The sequence below is a fragment of the Stegodyphus dumicola genome, chromosome 10, assembly GCF_044657685.1.
Source record: "Stegodyphus dumicola isolate Sdum_Otavi_A_Nest chromosome 10, ASM4465768v1".
Lineage (NCBI taxonomy): Eukaryota > Metazoa > Arthropoda > Arachnida > Araneae > Eresidae > Stegodyphus > Stegodyphus dumicola.
The window spans coordinates 89,254,943-89,271,760 of record NC_140777.1 but is presented as its reverse complement, the minus strand read 5'-3'; the positions used below and the strand labels follow the sequence as shown (position 1 = coordinate 89,271,760).

The 16,818-nt window shown below is 29.7% G+C and overlaps 1 protein-coding gene across 1 annotated transcript in view; it reads left to right on the top strand.

Annotated features, from left to right (window-relative positions):
• The window catches only part of Alg9 (alpha-1,2-mannosyltransferase Alg9), a 64,035-nt gene that overhangs the window by 30,183 nt on the left and 17,034 nt on the right, over nucleotides 1-16,818 (top strand). Inside the window, exons 6-10 of the mRNA XM_035358759.2 lie at nucleotides 2,238-2,299; nucleotides 9,604-9,691; nucleotides 11,512-11,617; nucleotides 11,720-11,808; nucleotides 11,895-12,008. Coding sequence (XP_035214650.2) covers nucleotides 2,238-2,299; nucleotides 9,604-9,691; nucleotides 11,512-11,617; nucleotides 11,720-11,808; nucleotides 11,895-12,008 — 459 coding nt within the window. The remainder of the gene's footprint in view (nucleotides 1-2,237; nucleotides 2,300-9,603; nucleotides 9,692-11,511; nucleotides 11,618-11,719; nucleotides 11,809-11,894; nucleotides 12,009-16,818) is intronic.

Here is a 16,818-nt window from a genome sequence, read left to right as displayed (position 1 = left end):
TTTAGACAATCTATCAGAATCTTACTGCTTTATTTCTGAGGTACTATGGTTGATAAGTTTCAAAATTTATAGATTTATCAATGCTAAGTTGCTGCAGGACAGTTGGAATATGCGACAATCATTTTATGGTTAAAAATGTGCATATATCAGAGCATCAATTGCATTTGCATTAAGTTAATGAAATAAATATGTTGTGCCTTTTATCATTATGTGCAGCATTGAAAATACAATGTGTGTGGGGAGTGTAGATTCATGCACTGCAAATGCATAATGATCCTTGACATGTGAATATCTCAAATCAGTTGTGCATGTTATTAAGCATGCACAGCCACTGAGGACGTAGAGTACGTATATGATACATTAAAAGGGAGCCAGCCTGCAAACACGAAAGACGCATTATGAGCTTGCCGAGTAAAATTTTGGACTAGTTTCTATAGTAGTGCTTTCAACTTTAGCCAAGAAGAATGCCTTGGAGATCCATCCAGTGAAGTGACATGTAAATGAGTAAGTTTGGGAGAAGACACATCACTGCCTGCTGGGAAATGGGGTGGTAATACTGCTGAATTCCCAGACATGAGGGTTGGAATGATGAAACAGTGAAATGATTTTGTCATCAATGGTTCCAAAATGCCATCTGTCAGCTAATGGAAAGTTGCAGAGGGTGATTTGATGGGCAGGCCAAACCATCATGTGCAATCCATCAACCACACTGATGGTTACACTTTTCCATTATTCACCTCAAATCTCATCTCTGTTTGATGTACTACAGAACTATTCGAAAATGGCTGATGAAGGTTAACTATATTGTTGGTATCTCTTATGTCTAACATATGTCATCTACTGTTAATGTTAGCTATAAAGTTTTCTGTGAACTTTATAAACTAACATCACTGCACACCACATTGTCATGCTCATTCTGTTTGGAATATAGCAGATTAGAGTTATACCTTTTTCAGCAGTGTATCTAGTTTTTGTTTGGCTTGGATGATCGTCCCATTAATCTGTGGTAGTGGCCAAACCATTTTCTTCCTTCTAGCAATTTCTCATCTCAGTATATGTTAATATGCCTACTTCAACATCTAATCTAATAGCTAAGGGTTAAGTGAAAAGCCAAAATGACTTAGCTTTCAACTGTTAGCATAGAAAAGTATTCGTGCAGCAGTTTCAAGAAACTTAACCCCAATCAAAATGAAAGAGCTAAGCATAGCAGTTATTTTTATAAATATTGAGAAACCCAAAAAGGTTGGCAACTGTGCAAAATAATCTTGTGAAACATTAATTAATTTTTAATATTAAAATATATATATTGCTTCTGTAATAAAACTGTATTGTAATATTTTATTGACATAGTTATTTGAAATTATGTTGGGTTTTCACTGTGCAGCTAGTTTTCAGGATTTTCATTATAGAATAGTATGTTTTTATCATGTCTGGAGTTACTCTATGAGATGCTATTGGATATTTAATTACACTGCACACCACCTTGACTGGCCAATATTGAATTGATGATATCCTGTAATGTGTGCTAGTACTTATGCTGTGGGTCCACAGAGAGCTATAGACTGATCGTTTCCCCACTTATATGCCTTGGACATGGTCAGCTGCCAACTTCAGCCGTTGCAAAATATATCTGACCTGGCTGTATAATTACACTGTGGCAGAACACCCTCAAGACAGCATTAGATGTTTATATGTGTTCTGCCAGACTGATCTCCACATGCATTGATACTTGAAACCAATCCGTGCCATTTTAATCTGTAAAAGATTTGGACTTTCTTACTGCTGTAGATTAATGAAACAGATTCTCCAGTTATTTTCATATGATTATCTTTGTCTCTCTCATGTTCTTAACTAGTTTCATAACAATCTGTGATTTTTTTTCTAAGCACATTGATGTTTTACTATGAAGTGTATAAACATTTGAAGGATGTTTTCTGTAATACATTTGTATTTTATGCATGTATCTGTATTACTTGTATTGATTTGAAGATACTGAAATAAGATTGCTCTTGAATGATCGTCATTTGTTTTTTAATGTAACATTTTTGGTCTGAAACAGTAATTTGGATAGAGGATATCTTGTCATATTGTGTTTGACATTATATTGGTTTATATCATTTGATTTAAATTATTTCTATAAAACGTGTTTAAATATGCCTGTCATATCATTGTTTAAAGATTAAACAGTATGTACTTTCTTATATTTGGTAATCAGTATTAAATTTAATAATTTGTAGATTGCTGTTTTTGCAACTGCTGTTAGTACATTAGTGGGTTGGCCATTTGCTGTTATTTTAGGGTAAGTGAATATGCTAGCTTTATGGAAAGTAAAAGTTTTTGTTTTGTTTTGTTTTGTGTGTGTATTAAATACAAAAGTCTAAAAAATAAATTTGTAATGCCTATAACAGCACATCTTATATCATAAATTTTAAAACTTACATTTGTCATTGTGTGTAAGTAAAGGAATTATAAAACAACGAGATCAGTTACAAGTAACTAAAACATAATTTTTTTTTTTTTTTTTACTTTTAGAAGTGTGTGTTAGTAAGAAATGAAATTCTTAAAACAATAATTTGACATGAAGTTGAGAAATAAAATAATTGGATACTGATTTCTGATTTTGCTTTCATTTTCAGTAGGGATTGTGGTCTAGATAAAGCCAGAATTTCAGATTTTTAAGCGTCTGAATTCTAGAATTTCTGGATTTGTGTAATGTAAAGTATCATCTTTTTCACATTTTCTTTTAGAAAAAATATTCAGAGATAGCATAAATTTGAAACTTTTAAACTTATTGAAAGAAATCAGGCAGCAGCTGAAGCACTCAGCTGAAAGAAGACATACCCAATATTGATAAAACTGATTAAATCTGCTTTAATTTACTTCCATGTATTCATTGCTGAAAGTTTAATTAATTACATAATATAATGACAGAATATACAACATCTTTGAATACTGATAGCCAAGATATTGCAAACCATTTTCTTCCTTCTAGCAATTTCTCATCTCAGTATATGTTAATATGCCTACTTCAACATCTAATCTAATAACTAAGGGTTAAGTGAAAAGCCAAAATGACTTAGCTTTCAATTTTTAGCATAGAAAAGTATTTGTGCAGCAGTTTCAAGAAACTTAACCCCGATCAAAATGAAAGAGCTAAGCATAGCAGTTAATTGTATAAATATTGAAAAAAGGTTGGCAACTGTGCAAAATAATCTTGTGAAACATTAATTAATTTTTAATAAATTAAAATATATATATTGCTTCTGTAATAAAACTGTATTATAATATTTTATTGACATACTTATTTGAAATTATGTTGGGTTTTCACTGCGCAGCTAGTTTTCAGGATTTTTTAAATGGGGTCACAATCACTCCTGTATTATCCATTATGGTATTCCAGAGGTTTTGAGTTGTTCTGTTTGCATTAATTTTTGCAAGAATGCTGTATATATTGTAAGCTTTTCTGAAGAGAGCTATAGTTTGTAGTAATATCGTCTTAATATCTTCAAAACTATGAACCATGAAATTTCAATTCTTAGAAATATTTTTAAGAAGTGTTTTGAGTATGCATTACTTTTTAATAGTCTTATAACCTTGTAAATTTAATAATTTTGGTAGGTACTCACAGAGTTAAACATCTTTAAAATATGCATTGTATCCAATATAATATAAAAATTTCTTTAAAAAAAAGGCATTTTATAGTCTGTCTTAACCTTCATATTATTTCATTAGGTGAGTACTACAGATATGAACACTAATGTCTGATGTTTGAGAAAAAGTCCTCAATTTCTGCACCACTTAAGTGCAAAAATAATTCACATATTTAAAACTGTTAATTTTTCAAAGCTGCTGCATCAGATTAGTTTCATCTTTGAATCAAAAACATTAAAATATTATATATATATGTAAAATATAAAAAAATATGATGGCTTTGCTTTTCGCGAACACGCAACATTTAATTAATTTTCTGCAATTCAGGATCTTTCCCCTCGACCAGTACTTTCTAGAATTTGCTAGCCTATTACGTAACTGTTACTATAAATAACGAATGCGCGCCATTTTGCATCCGAAGCTTTCCTCTCTCTGTGCCTTTAGGGTCTACGCTACTGCACTTGCTTCCCAATCTTTGGCCAGGAATTGTTCAGGATGTTAGAAAATTATTGCAAGCATTGTGAAGTATGCCAGTTTAATAAGAAAAGTAAACAAAAAAAGTTTGGTTTAATGCAAAATTTACCATCATGTTAGTGAGCCTTTTGAAATATTATCCATTGATACTGTTGGAGGTTTAAATTATTATAATTCTAAAAAGTATATTCACGTAATTATTGATCATGCCACCAGATATATTTGGACTTTTCCTTCTAAAAGTGTAACTACTGATACTTACATACATTGCTTAAATTTTTTTTTTTTCAAATTCAGGTACCTAAGAAAATTTTAAGCGATAGAAATGCTGCTTTTACATCTTCAAAATTTAAGCACTTTCTAAGGAATCATAATGTGAAACAATTATTGACTACAGCAAATAGACCCCAAACTAATGGTAAAATTGAACATGTTAATCAAACGATTATAACTAGATTAAAATTTAAACTAAATTCTTATCAAAGTAATATTGCGTGGACAAAATTATTACCTCAAGTAACTTAAGAATATAATAATACCCCTCATTCTGTAACAAAATTCCCACCATCGTACTTAATGTATGGAAAATTACCTTATGATTCCTTAATTCAAAATCAAGAATTATATCCACCAATAGAAGAAGCTAGAAAAATAGCTCAAAAAAGATCTGATGATTATCATAAATGTTAATAAAGAAAGATATGACACTCATTATAAACCTAGTAATTTTAAAATAGGTGATTTAGTAATGTATGAAGAATTTCAATATCCTAATACACGTAAACTTTCTCCTCCATTTTCAGGACCTAACAAAATTCTAAAACAATATTCTGAAGTTACTTACGAAATTGTCCTCTAACTAAAAAGAAATCAGAAATTGTTCATTCAACTAGACTCAGACCTTTTAATCCAGCAAGTGAATTAAAATTAACTGTTAGAAATAGTAGAATTCCTATCTCTGTTCAAAATAAATTTAATTCTAATTTTTCAAAATTCTCTAATTTTTCAAATTTCTTTCCTGATTATGACTTTTAATACCTGATCTAGACTTAAACCCTAACTATGACAAATTATTTTCTCGATTTTGACCTTTTATATTCACATAATTTTGAGTCAACTATGGTCATGAAACTGGCCTGGCGTTTTGTATACTTTTTCATACCAGCCACGATCCTCTGACCATAGTTTAGCACACAAGTGCTACCACACACACACAGCACACTAACACATATTTTTCACGTAGTTTTAGATTATTTTGTAACAATTTTTTTTCTTCTTCTTGTAGAGTAATATTCATTTTTAGTTTCTAAATTTCTAAACAAGACTTTAACTTGATCATACAAGTTAGTTGTCTTAAATTTTTAATTTTGTAGAATTTTGTATTTTTTACAAAAACACTTTGATGCAATGTACAATGCCCAAAACCAGTTACCTTTTATTAGGCAACGGAGGTTTTTTGATATTTTGTACCTAGCACCCCCCAACCATCAACAAGCCAGTCACACTGATCTGTTGGCGAGGACATACCAAAATTTTGATTCAAAGTGTTAATGCCTTATTGTATCATATCATTATTTATATTGAATTGTATTGTAATGTTTTGTATTGAATTTTTAAACCATTTTATCAATGTATTTTTAATTACCTATGATAAGAAGAATGTGAATGTACATAATATATTATTCATAAATTGTATATCTTCTAAGTTTTATATGAAAAGAAAATTTTAAATATCTTCCATTCAAAAATTATTATTAACTCATATTTATTAGAAAAAGTGAATAATATTTGTGAACTTGTTAGTCCACAAGATGAAAACAAGCTGGGCTTACTGGCAGAGCTTTTTAAAAAGTATTTCATTCCAACTATTTTTTTGAAAGGGACTATTCAGTGGACATTTTAAGAAAAATTGAGGACTTTTATGCTGATAATTTATTTATTATTATTATTATTCCATATAAAATTTAGTTAGATGTTTACTTATAAATCATTGTAAAATTGTATAATTCAAAAACTTTACAATTCTATGAGAAAAGATCATGATCTATGATAGGACATAGTTAAAGCTTGTAAGCTATGTCCTGGATTTTTCTTCATGTCTTTCCTCATACTTCCTACTTCACTAATCTACTAATGCTTTGCTCACCCGGCCTCTTGTTTTGGGTGGGAAGATGTAAAATATAAAAAAATATGATGGCTTTGCTTTTCACAAACATGCAACCTTTAATTAACTTTCTGCAATTCAGGATATTCCCCCTAGACCAGTACCTTTTAGAATTTGCTAGCCTATTACGTTGCCGTTACTATGAATAACGAATGCACATCATTTTGCATAAGAAGCTTTCCTCTCTCTGTGCCTTTAGGGTCTATGCTACTCCACTTGCTTTCCATGCTTTGGCCTAGCTACACTGCTTTCTTGCTAAAAAGTTATCAAAAATGTAAGCCTTTTGGAACAGGCACATTAAATGTGTGTAGCTGAAAATAAAACTGAAGATTTAATAAAGCCTCCAATTTTTTAGTCATTATGGATCAAATCTTCTACGTCATCCAAATTCCTGCTCCTGAATATATTAAACGTATATATATATATAGCAGCATTATACTAATTGCATATATTTATAGTTTGCATTTTATACTTTTCTGCTGTATTCTCAGGATTTTAAAAATAATATAATGTAGGATTTGTTTCAGTGATATGATTGGTACTACTACTCTTTTATTTTGCCAAAGGATAAATCCTATTTAACAAGCGGGCAGCATAAACGACAATAATTGCTACGGAAAGATTAAGGACAAATACTTTGCGTATTTTTTTCTCCCCGTGGTTAAGTAATGGCAAGAACTCTTTAAAAATCAGATAGAGAATATCTTAATTTATTATTTCACTGTAATGTCTTGATTAATTTGATTTTGCAATAATAAGGATATCACAGCTACTTCTTTCCATTTACCTGAATTTTATAGGTTGCAGCATAATGTATACACATCCAAAAGTTCTATTCTTCTCATATGCCTGTTATAATTAACGGTTTTTATTAGATATATGAGATGTATTCGTAATAAACCGTTGCATATTTTCAAATATCTTAACAATATTAGTTTAGTCCAATGCTTATTGAACTGTTTTCATTCATGACCCCTTTTTATCATCAAGACCTTTTATGACCTTAGCAATTAAATACCTAATAAATTATTTATATTAAATATTTTAAGATAAATAATTTGTTTCTTTGGTAGACAGTGTACTTAAGAAAAGTTATTTTTTCAGGGAAACAAAAATTAATAAAAAAAGTCATGTTTTAATGAGATAGATGTGTTTGTTTTTTGCTGCATAACAAATTAAACCTAGGTGCAATATTTAACACTGATTGATGTAAAGTATCTTCTGCATTTTTAAGATTTGAATTTTAAAAATATTTGAATTTAAAAAGCATTAAATCTGAAAATGTCATTTCACATCTAGTATATGGTGTTGAATGCAGAAGAAAATTTAATGCTGTTTCCAAAACTGTCAAAAATTCAGTTCCAACTCTGATCCAGATTTCAGTCTAAGATCTTTACTTAAGTTTTAAATTTGAATTACACAGTAGCCCTTTTGAGCTTTGTATGGCAGGTTATTAACTTCATTAATCTTAATTAATCTAATTTCTTTTAAAGTCTGATTAATGTAATTCCTGTAAATTTATGTATCTGAATTAAATTTTGAAAACTCAATATTTTGCTTTGTGACCCATTTTGTGGTCATGCCATAAACTTTAAGAAAGGCTGGTTTAGTCCATCCCATAAAAGCTGAAATTTAGTCATACTCTTTAACCCTCCAATTTGTCGCTCAAACACATAATTTTCCAAAATTGGCAGAAGAAAGAGGTATGTTTTTGATTATAATATCAAAATATTCTTGGTTCTTTATACCTAGATTCTTTTCCTTTTAAATTACTGCTTTTTTTTTTTTTTTTTTTTTTTTTTTTTTTTTTTTTTCATGTTTCAAGATGTGCACACACTTACATTATATACTTGCTATATACTAGACAGTTATCCTATATAGTTGCTTAAAGACTTAACAAAAAACATTCTAAGATGTATACTGACTGGCTGGCTAGAGGGCTCACATCAACTTTATCAATTAAAAAAGCAAGTTCATGGATTTATTTATTTATTCTTTCATATGGTTCTGCATTTTTCAAATCTGAGTTCATAATTGGTTCTTGTATCATAAAATATGAACTTGTATCCAACTTGGGTATCATGTCTGAGTATCTACCATATTTAATCATTTCATTTCAATATTTAATCATTTACATTTTTTCAGGAAATGTTATTATCATAATAATAAATTAGGTCGAATAATTAGTTAATTATAAAATTTCAGTAATACTTTCTTTAGCTGATTGTTTTAACACATAATATTAGCATGCTATGTTTTTGTAAGTTCTAAAGTAATTTTTAAGTATAAATATCACATAAGTAAATTATCCTTTTAATTCCATTTTCTTCACAGGAACTCAGATTTTAGGATTAAAAAAGTCAAGTTGAAAATGATATTAAAAATTGCAAATTTTGAAATTAAAAATCCAGGTTAGTTTTTGTCGTGGAAGTCAAATTTTTTACAATTTTATTTTTTCATAATGAGTATAAAACTATCCCAGATATACATATAATAATCAGGAGATCGCATTAATAGTTAGATTTCATTATTTGTCGAAAATTGTTAACTTTTTTTAAAAAATTTGACATTGCCAAAACATGAACATTTTAATCATTTAAAACACTTCAGTAATCGAAGTATATGACTACAACCAACAATTGTGAAACTAGAGGCCATTTAAGGACTTTTAAGGCAGGTACAGGATTGGTTGTGTAGATGTTTGATGCTGCTGATTGCAATAAAAAAGGGAGGTACACAACTAGGTGTTGTAGCAGTCCCATATTCAAAATTTCAGTGTTTTATGGTGTATCATTTTTGAGTTATGCGAGATATATACCATATAGTATGTATGAAGTCTTCATACATACTATACACATGTATGGAGAAGAATATGAATATATTCGTCACATTCAGACATCATGAAAAAAATTGCCTTCTGACTCCATTTTATAGTCCGTTTTAGAAAATTGAGTCCTATCTGGATAGAGTAACTAACTATCTATATGTACCACATAAAAAAAATTGTTTAAGTAGATTTGAGAACAGTTAAAATGGATATTCCATTTGAAATATGATAGCTGAAATTTTTCACGATTACAATACTTGCTTTACTTGGACCAGTGAAATAAAAAAACAGGAAAAATAAAAAATCAAAATTGTCACATTTTGCTTTCTTAATGGTTAATGACCTGATTAAAATTTAAATTTCCTATATATATTCAGAATAAATAAATAAAAGTATCTGATGGGAAAAGTATGCATGTTTATGCTTTGCTATTGTTGCCCATTCATTGGATTATTCAATTTGTTTCTTTTCATTATATATTTTTTAGGTTACCGATTGCGTATGACATAGTTATACTGAAGAAGAAACCTGGAATGTTTCTGAAGTCATCTATATTTTCTTTAATTCTGATAATGGTAAGTAAAGTATTTTATTAGGTTATTAACATATCTAAGTTAAACGGGTTATTCTGAATCAGTCAAAAATTGTTGATTTTAGAATTAGAGGCTAAAATCCATGACTTAAAGGAAAGTAATAAATTTCTCTTAAAAATTTTTATTTTAATGCTAGAAATATTTTTAGTTTTTTTATCATTATTTTATGTCACTATGTCATTTATCATTTTGTCATGGTAAGTGTTGCCATTGTGGAAACTGTTAGATATTTAGCTTATTTTCCATGCAGTCAATCATCTAGCCATTTTTCATAGTAAAGTAATACTATGGAAAATGGCTAATCATAATCTCTAAGCAGGTCTTAATAATTTAAATCTCTATTTTGCTTTCTAATAATATTCCTAAAAATGTAGTTTATAATTCGCAGCTACTGCTCAAGTATTAGAAAAACTTGTTTTTGAACTAAGTGAATTTAAGATCATACAACATTTAATTAATTATACATGTAATTGATAATTTTTCTGAACATTTGCATACAGCATTGTTGTATTACGTTTAATTAGAGATGTTTCTAATGCCTTATATCCTGTGCTCTAATACAGAACTATTTTTTTTTTTTCTTTTTTGCAAATATAATGCAATGTTTAAATAAAATCTATGAAAATATGAAAACATTTAAAATTTTTAAAACTTATGTTATTAAAATGATAAATGTTACGAGAAAAACATATTAAAATATTGAAAATCCATACGGTTCAAAATATGTTGATGAAAATTTTGAGTTTTTCATGCGGAATTTTGGTAGTGCAATGGAGTATTTTAACAAGCTAAAATTTACCAAGTTATTTTTTTTTTAAATCATAAAAAGAAGAATAATTTATGTTATACTTTTTTAATGTATGTAAATGTTGATTATAAAAATTTATGAATCATTATTGTATTTACCCCAATTCATTATTGTATTTTTTAAAATCCATTTCATTATCGTATATTTGCTTATTGTATTACATAATCTTAAATAGGTAGAATTTGTGATGAAAATGGAAGTTTTGTATTCTGTCAATCATGCATGAAGTGTAATAATATCAATCATAAAGTATTCGTACTTTACAATTTTTTACTCTTCCCCTTTCCCGAAAAATTGAGAACTAATTATTTGCTGAGCTAATTTGCAAAAGGCAACAGCCATTTTCAAAACGGTGGCACGCTAAGAATTCTAAAAAAGAAAAATTAATCAATAAAATTAAAAAAAAAAAAAAAAAAAAGTTCAAATCAAACACTTATCTTTTCCAAGAAATCCTTTTGTATTTTTTCCGTTACTCTTGTATTCTCCACATACACAGTTATCTTTTTTTGCTTAGGAAAAAATTAAGAGATTTTGTATAAATTCAGAACTGCTAAAAAATTTGACATCATTCATTCTGTTGTTCTCCTCATGTGCACTACGATCTGTTCACAAAAATGACCGAGTTTGAAAAATGGAAATATGCATGTATTGAAATATACATTTGCTGTGTGTATACCTGGGTTGCCACATAACTATTTTGGCGACATAGTGCATTGTCTCATGAATACTTTTTGCAGGTGTGTGGATAATTAGGGGGGGGGATAAATACAACTAATTAGTTAATACAGTTCCCTAATTAGTAATGTAAAAGGTATTATTACAATGCAAAAAGTAATACTACTTCCAACTTTCACATTTTATGCAAAAATGTTTATACTGCATAGTCTGTGATGTTATAAAAAGTGAAAAGATAATAAAATAAAATATTTATATTTAAATTTTGAGTTATATATTAAATATTTTTTAATGAAAAAAAAAAATGTTTTTATTGCAGATCCCTTTGATACTTATAGATTCTAAGCATTTTGGAAAGTTTGTGATTGCACCATTGAATATTGTGATGTATAATGTGCTCACATCCCATGGACCTGATTTATATGGTGCGTAGCTTTGTAAATTCTCTGTATATGTCCCAATTCCATTGTTTTAATGAACTATAAAATGTGACACCTTAAGAAATAACATTTTATGACTTTATTTAGGAACTGAACCATGCACATTTTATTTTTTGAATGGGATTTTGAACTTCAATGTTGGATTCATCTGCGCTTTGTTAGCAGCTCCTATTTTGGTAAAAGAAAATAAATATGTGCTTTTTTGAATTAAAGACTTAATATGAGATAATATTGTGAACTTGTTTTAACTTATTTTTTATAGATTTTAAATTTATATCTGGAAGGAAATCAGAAAAAACAGAAGAATCCATCTGCATTTTTATACCTTGCACCAATGTACTTATGGATGATAATTTTCTTCCCTTTAGCACATAAGGTAAGAATCCATGAAATCTTGTTATATATTTATCAGTATAGCTTTTAACTAAATTTTTTATGACAATAATTCAGTTTTTCTTTTAAAATTGAATTGTATTTGAATACAAGAAATTTTTCACCATTTACTAAAGGTAAATGTATCTTTTTTTTCTATGCAGAACTGCTCAAAAATTTGACATCATTCACACTGTTGTTCTTCTCATGTGCACAACGATCTGTTCATAAAAATGACCTTTGAATTTGAAAAATGGAAATATGCATGTATTGAAACATACATTTGCTGTGTGTATACCTGGGTTGCCACATAACTATTTTGGTGACATAGTGCATTGCCTCATGAATACTTTTTGCAGGTGTGTGGATAATTGGGGAAGGGGTAAATACAACTAATTAGTTAATACAGTTTCTTAATTAGTAATGCAAATGGTATTATTACAATCCAAATGTAAATAGTCGATTAAATTATGAATAATAATTATATGTATAATTTAAGTCTCAGAATTAGTTATTAAATTAATCTCTCAGCTGCTGTTATTTTTTCCATCAAATAATTGTATGAGTATTTTAAACTTAATAATCGGTCAGGAGGAAAGCTGGTACTTGTGTCTCTATGTCTATCATATTCAGCAAATAAAAGCTGAAATAAAAGTCAGTAATGTGAAATCATTACATGGCAATACACTCATAAGATCTCCTTGGCTTTATGCATCCCTGATCCTGAATGAGCTAGTTTAGATTTTATATCCCAGGAAATAAATTTCCATTTTTCTTCTTGCTAGTCCCGGACATTAGAGGTGGGGATTAACAAAATGGGGCAATAAAAGACACTGCAGAACCATGCAACTCAAATCTATATTTAAATGAATATATGTGGTCTTGAGTTCACAAAGGTGACAGTTTTTCTTTCTGTTTCAAACACCATTAACAATATTAATGGAATTATTGGCACTCTGCTGATTATCTAATTAAATAAAGAGCGATCTATGATTATGTAACTGAATATAGAGCAATCTGTTCCTTCAGACTTCCATCAAAATGTTTGTCTGCCAACTTTCATCGTAGATGGGAAAATACATAAGTACCAAAAAGTCTTTGCAGTTTATTTAATTAAAAAAAGATGCAGTACCAAGTCCAAAGTCTGGACTGGTCGGGACTTCGGCGATTTCGGATTTGGGATTTTTCCGGATATTAGGTCATCAGTTTAAATCTAGTATGATGGTATGTAGAAATTAAAAAATTAAAAATATGAAATCGAGTATTTATGATCTAAAGGGTAGCAAAATTTATTAAAAAAAAGCTTAATATTTATTTGTTTACCTTATTAAATATTTCTTTCAATGTAAGTTGTTTAAGTTGCTTCATTTTTTGTGCTAATACTTTTTCTTTAATTCTGTAGATAGACAGAATCTCTTGTTAGTTGCCTTGTTGTTGAAGTTCTGTAACTGCTGTGTCGAGAATTCCGACTAACTTGTCAATCAAAATTTGTTCATTTTCAGTAACTTCTCTGTGACTTTCTTCACTATCTGTAGCGGTATTTTCTGGATCTAGAACCATGCTACAAATTTCGCCATTCATTAATTGATTGATGATTGAGAAGCATTGTCATCATAATGAAAAACTTCTTTTATATTATCATCGTTTTATTACCGCTTCTCCACTTTTCTTTACAAAATCTGTTAATTGAAAAATGTCACCTTTGTTTTACGATAACCGAAAACCTTTAAAGTTAGCGGCTATCGTCATCAAATTTAGCTATTCTTCGCTATACGTATTTGGCTATGCATCAGGAGCTTGGCAACTAACAACAAGTTGTTCTGTTAAATTTTATCTTGCTGTTATCTCGCATTGAGACAATTAACCCTGAGTTGTATTAGTTTAGTTATTTATTATACTCATGTCTATTTCATGCACATGCTTAAGGCTTATCAGAGTTCTGAATAAATAAATTCTCACATATATTTAAGCCTTATTGAGGGCCGACTCTAGATATCTTACCGCCTGATGCAGTCTCTGTGGGTTCTAAATTCTGCGGTCCGATGCGGCCATACGAGCCCTGGCACTTGTTCTGAGTTTAGGTAAATAACTAATCAGTTATTCTTAATTCAAATAGTCCTAAATGTAATCTTTGGGTCTATGAGTATCACCAACAAAATTTATTTTTAGCATATAGAAAGTAATTTTTGTTGAATTTTTCCTCGTCAACATATTTTAGTGTATTTATCTTAAATATGTAATCATTGCCAAGCGTAAAGTCAACATAAAAGGTTACCACACTCCTTTATTATTCAATTGCTAACATAAAAAAAATCTGATGTGTACACCACATGACTTCCTTGTACGGAATATTAAATTATACGCATTTTTTCTTGCATTTCATTTAAACTTATTAGATTGAATTAAACCTACTTCGCCGACAGCGCATAAACCACAATAGAATAAAGGCATTCTTTAAAATTCACTCTATTTGTTTAACATAGCGACACTCTGGCGCTATTTATATTTCATTCATATTATAACTCAGAATACACAAAATTTATATCATTTAAATAATTATCTAATCGTTGCCACATGTTATATTCAAGTACTATAATAAAGCTAGAACTATGCATAAAGGAAATTAAGCAAACAAAACAAAAAAGAAACAGTTTTTCACAGACGATTGAGTATTTCTCATTCAATTAATTCAGTTTTCACTTCACGACAAGGCAAAAATACATAAAAACTCAGAATATCTGTATTAAAAATTACGAAGTAAATCTTAAACGCTTATTTCCGCAAAAAAATTCCAGAAAGGATTAAGCATGATTAAATTAAAAAAATGAAGGCATTATCTTTGTTGTTGCAAAGCTAAGTTTCTCTAGATTGGCAACAAATCCGCTACTCATCTGTTTCAAATGTAAACAAGAGCAATGGCCGCCATCAAATTAGGCTTAGCGGCACTTAAACAATTTTAAAATTGTTGATAATTCTAAAAATATTGCATACAGATTTACTAAAGGCATAAAACCCTTAACCGGAAGATCAAAACAACATAATTCAATCATTTTTAAAGCAAAAAAAGTACAATTTACAAACATATAAGAGTAAAGAAACTGAGATCACTGAGCCGGGTAACAGAGTGGATATACGTATTTATAAATATATTTATATACGTTTAGCTCGACCAATTAAAACCAAAATACGAGGTGCACATCTACATGTTATAGTAGTCTTATATACAAAATTTCAACGTTCTGAGGCTACTCGTTTTTGAGTTATGCGAGATACGTATGTACGCACGTTCGTACAGACGCCACGAAAAATTCTCTTCAGAATTCATTTTAAAGCAGTTTTTTTGGAGGAAAAGAGTCTTTAGAGTCTTTTATTCTGTCCTTACGTACAGACATCACGCAAAAACATCGTTAAATTGCATTCGAAAGCAGTCAAAGTGGATATTTTCGTTGAAATATGCTGCCTGAAGCTTTTCGCGATTACAATACTTCCTTTTTACTTCGTACAAGAAAGTAAAAATTGTTTAAACATCGCTACATGTATCATTACTCAAGTTGTCTTGTGTTGATAAAAATGCTGTGATGAAAGGAAAGTATAATAAATAATGATTCACCATGTTGACGTCAGATAAACAATGTATCAATGTGGAATGCTTCGGTTTGAGATGTGTGCCAAAGTAAATACGCAGCAAAATTACTGATCATATAGATTTATACTAAAATGAATGTTTCTTCAATAACGAGGTATTTTTTTTGGTTTCGAAGTGAAATTAAGAATCGGGACTCTCCAGATGTTTTATTATGCGCGGTGGGAGGAATCAAATGCACATGTGTAAATCCTAGGAGAAAAAGTTGTTTGTGGTTTTGAGGTCCGGAATTTGGATCATTACGGATATTGAATGTCCGGATTTCGGACTTCATACTGTATTTGAATTTGTTATACTTGAGACATGTGACTATAGAGTTAAAGATGTATATCATAACCTGTGATATGGAGTTAAAGATGTATGGAATAAATCATTTTATCATTTTTCAATATATGATAAGTCATATTTGCAAAAAACGTTTTGTGTATTTTTTGTAAACACATAAGTACCAAATATCATACAGTTCTGTAACACTAATATTTATTTATAAATTTGGATATGTGTGATTGTATAGTGTCTTTGTAGAATGGCAGGCTTGCCATGCTACCGGGAAAATCGGAAAAAGTCAGGGAATTCGAAAATTGACAAAAAAGTTCAGGGAATTTAAGTATTTTAGTCAAAATCTGGAAAAGTCAGGGAATTTCATACAACGATCGCACCAAAAAAAGCGAATTTTGCGCCGACGCCGGAAGAGATCACCTTTTTGGCGAATTGTGTATCATATGAGTGTCATTCGGGCAGCTGGCATATAGCCAAACTTCGCAGCTCCAATTTGATTGTCTTTTAGAAAGGCAAAGCAAGTTTCTTGCAACTTTTGGTTTCCAGTAACCTCGAGAATCGAGAGAATCATATGTGCAGTGTGCATGAACCAAAGAAAGTACATGTTTTTGTATAAAATAAAATGGGTTTAATCCTAGTATAGGGTACCGTGAAGGTTAGAATCAAAGAAAAAGTATTGTAAAGAAGGAAAACCTATCTGCAACAGATGTGGCTCCGTTCCATCATAGAGGGAAACAGCTGTGCATGTGCGATATATCTGTCGCCAAAGCTCGAAACCGGTGTCGAAGTTTGAAGGTCACATTATCAAGAGTTCATAAAAGGAATATCGTTTAGGTTTTTCTTTAAACTCTAAAGGAAAAGAAAATATTTTTTGGCACAAATAAATTAATTC